Below are 3908 nucleotides of genomic sequence, written 5' to 3'. Positions count from 1 at the left end.
AGGTTAAATGTATAGGAATTTTTATGTTAATTAGATAGGAGATACCATTACAAACATTCATTATATTGCATTATTTTTGTTGCTGGCTCGCTATTTTTTATCTTTATCTGTATCTTTATGCAGGGGGTTGCTTTAAAAATAGCCACTATAATTAAAAAAAATTATGTCATAAATATTTGACGGTTATTTTAAAATAACCGTCAAGTATCAATATAGTTGATACTTGTTTCAAAATAAGCGTTAAGTATTTTTAAATACTTGACGCTTGTTTCCTTATAACCTTCAAGTATTTATTCAGGAAAGTGCATATTTAGTTCATATACTTGACAATTCTTTTCAAATAACCGTCAAGCATAAGATTAATACTTGATGGTTTTTAACCGTCAAGTATTATTTTTTTAATATATGTCGCACCCTTACTTGACGGTTTTTTTGTGAAAAAAAAACGTCAAATATGAGTATTTTCTGTGGTAGTGATTAAAAGTGTTTTAAATTTTTTAACATTCAATATCTCAAAAAATGGCTTACATTCTTTAATGGAGGGGAATACCAAAATAAATGTGTAATCAATTCATCATGATAAAATTGAAACTTTATTTTTACTTTTATTTCTTTAATCCATTTCATTTTCATCCCTCACCAATCACACGGAGTTCCAAGTTTCAAAAGATTAATCAAGTGCCTTATCTCATCTCTGTCAGCCTCTTGTCTTATTTTTCCTAATCATTTTTTTTACCAACTTATTTTACTAGCTAATAACATTAATGTAAATAACAACCGAATACCCAAACTACCCCTACAAATATCAAGTGCGTCTATTAATAGAACCCTTCATCTTCTCGTTTCCACACCACCACATCACACAGAAAAAACCTTATCTGCTCATAGCCAAATCATCTCAAGTGATGAAGATCACCTTCCTTGCGCTCTTCCTTGTCTTCGCCTTCACATCAGCCAAAGCTAATTTGGTGCTTGACACTGAAGGCAACCCCGTCAGAAATGGCGGCTCATACTACATCCTCCCAGCCCTCATGGGGAACGGTGGTGGCATCGGCCTCGCCGCTACCGGTGGGGAACCTTGCCCTCTTACCGTTGTCCAGACTCCCTCTGAACAATCCAACGGTTTACCCACCAAACTTTCATCTCCATACAGAATCGCACATCTCTCCACAAATCTCAGGGTAGAGTTCACGGTCCTTGCACCGCCAAAATGTGCCGAGACGCCGGCGAAATGGACGATTGTGGGTAGAGAAGATGAGAGAAGGGAAGTGAAACTTCCTGGGCACCAAAATACCGTGCGTGGTTCGTTTAAAATTCGGACCTATCATGGTATGATGTATAAGATGGCGTTCTGTCCCAGTGATGAGGAATATTCTTGTCATGCTCTTGGGATTTCCAGGGATGAGAAAGGAAATAGGCGTTTGGTTGTTGATGATGAGAACCCTTTCGTTGTTGTGTTTCACAGAGCTGGATCATCGAACTGCTGGATGAAAGAGCTTACTCTAGCGAAATGGTGATGAAGCGACAACTTGTTGCAAGCAGTTTACATAACTCCTTCCACTTATCAAATAATATATGAAATAATGCTTCATGTGCCTTCCTTTTCTCCATGTGTATCTTAAGTCTAAAATAAATAAAATTATATATCTCAACAGGCTTCCTTCTCTCTCTCTCTCTCTATATATATATATATATTATTATGCTTGAAGTATTGTACATCTTGAATAATACAAGTTATTTAAACCGGCATTTCTAAACCACTTGTTGCGCCTCCTACAGTTTAGAAAGGATGAAAAATATATGATGTGCTTGAAAAAGCTATCTCGTTTGGAGTCTGACCTGACTGGAATCCAGATTAATTAGTCGGCACTATCTGTTTCAGATTTAATGGTTTGATAAAAAAAAGAAGAATTAAGAAAAAAACAAAGAATCACAATTATTCTCAGTAGTACCACGAAGAACCTCCCTCTTACCCGGCCCTTTTCTTTTATGATCGCAGTCATATCTTTTACGATTTTTAAGTCCCGATTGTTTAAACTAACTAGATATCTATTATTACCCATTTTTAATCACAATGGCCATATTTTATTTTTTTACACACTTTTTATATCTTGGTCCAATCATTGAACCGAAAATTTTATAGACTTGAAGCATGAGACTGATTGCAATCACTTCTATCTTTAACAGTGACTACTTTTTAAATTTTGGATGGTCCCTCTGACTCTATCTCAATAAAATCACCAATTACAACGTGAACAATAAATAACTCAAAACTAAGCAGATGTGGTGATCTGTTACAGACAAAAAAAAAAATCTTGGAAGGTTTACCTCTCTTTGGGGCCTGACATGTTTGAGTTCGAATTAGTCAGATTTGTTAGTTTAGGATACCAGGTGGTTTGCTAAAAATCACAATTATCATGCAAATATGCAACCTAGAACCTCCCACTTATCCTTTTTCTTTTATTTTCTTTTTTGTTATCCAAGGAAAGCCGTTGTGAGGTGAGTCTCTTGATAAATCTAAACACCGTTTAATGGGTCACTTTTCTTTCATGATCGGTCATATCTTTCACATGTTTCGGGAGAATTGCATCTAACGCCCATTGAAGGAACATATTTACATAATAGGCCTAATAGATTTTGATATTCCTCTGCAGGTCCAAAGGCCTCAAATGCAAATATTTTTAAAGGTAAAAAGACTGAACTACCCTTGATGAGTGTAGCTAAAGAAAATTAATGACAAAAGGCCTGCAAGTAAAATGACTGAAATACCCTTGTTGATTGTATATATATGTGCTGCATGCCAATACAGAAAATTAACAAGAAGCCTATAGAGCAGAATCCAGTTATTTACAACAAAAAGTTTGTTTATTCACAAGAGCCCGTGTGGGTTTCCACTTGTATTTAAAAAATTTATAAGCTAGCCAAATATAATTAACAATGGAAAGTTCATAAATATTAAGAAAAATCCAATATTTTATAACATAAAATCTGTTTATTGATAAGAATCCATATAAGTTTGTAGTTGTATTTGAGAAAATTTACAAGTTAATTGAAGAAAATTAATAACAATAGGTCTGTAATTATTACCAAAAGTCTGATTTTCTCCCCTTTTTTTTTTGGATATGTTGCTCCAATTATTGCAACCGTGAATTTGGACATGAAGCTTGAAAACAATCGCCATCATTATTTATTGCGATAAACTTAGTCTCATTCATTAACTCTCAGTTACTATTATGTAAAGGACAAAATCGATAAATCTTTTCCACTGACGTGTTTCCGTCCTTTCCGTTTATCACAACCGCACAGCTGCGGCGACAAGGTTTCATTGAAAAGATAATGATTAATAAATGACAGAAATTCATATGCAAGTGCTTAAATAGTACAATTAAGAATTTGGGCTTCAAAAATACTGAGATTGTTGATGCTGATGGCTTTGCTGGTGGTATTTGTTTAATGTGAAATGATAGCAATATTAATATTACTGTGCAAAATAAACACAAGCAGTTTCTCCATGTTCTTTTTGAGGACAATAATGTTCAGTGAGAATTTTGTGAGGGAATATAAAGAGTCACAACTACGTCTCAAATCCATTACAAATTCTCTCCTAAATAATTGTCCCGGATGTTGGGTATATTTAATTTGTATAAAATTATATATTTTTATTCTTTTATTTAACACAAATGTCAATTTTAATTATAATTGAAAATAAACATATATTTATAGTATTTTTGTTGATTTATATAAATTATATATTTATAATTAATTTATATTATTTAATTATATATTTTTTGATTAGAATAATATGTTAGTGATTATAATTAAAGTTAAACTCATGAAACACAGGGTCTTATAAATTTTTATTTTGGAAATTATTGACATTAATTAGCTAATTAAAATAAACGATAGAG

The 3908-nt window shown here is 33.0% G+C and overlaps 1 protein-coding gene across 1 annotated transcript; it reads left to right on the top strand.

Moving 5' to 3' along the window:
• Window positions 1-845: 845 nt before the first annotated feature.
• Window positions 846-1652, top strand: LOC129289391 (trypsin inhibitor DE5 alpha chain-like). Its single transcript, XM_054926143.1, has one exon. The coding sequence runs from the start codon at window positions 906-908 to the stop codon at window positions 1515-1517; it is 612 nt and encodes a 203-aa protein (XP_054782118.1). The 5' UTR covers window positions 846-905; the 3' UTR covers window positions 1518-1652.
• Window positions 1653-3908: the final 2256 nt, after the last annotated feature.

Source organism: Prosopis cineraria, unplaced genomic scaffold (genome assembly GCF_029017545.1).
Source record: "Prosopis cineraria cultivar Desert tree isolate PC_DT_omini unplaced genomic scaffold, ASM2901754v1 PC12, whole genome shotgun sequence".
Classification (NCBI taxonomy): Eukaryota; Viridiplantae; Streptophyta; class Magnoliopsida; order Fabales; family Fabaceae; genus Prosopis; species Prosopis cineraria.
Note: the sequence above shows the minus strand (reverse complement) of the source record. Positions and strands in the feature narration are given on the sequence as shown.

Coding starts and splice junctions, on each gene's coding strand:
- LOC129289391 (XM_054926143.1), top strand. CDS start 906: ATGAAGATCACCTTCCTTGCGCTCTTCCTTGTCTTCGCCTTCACATCA.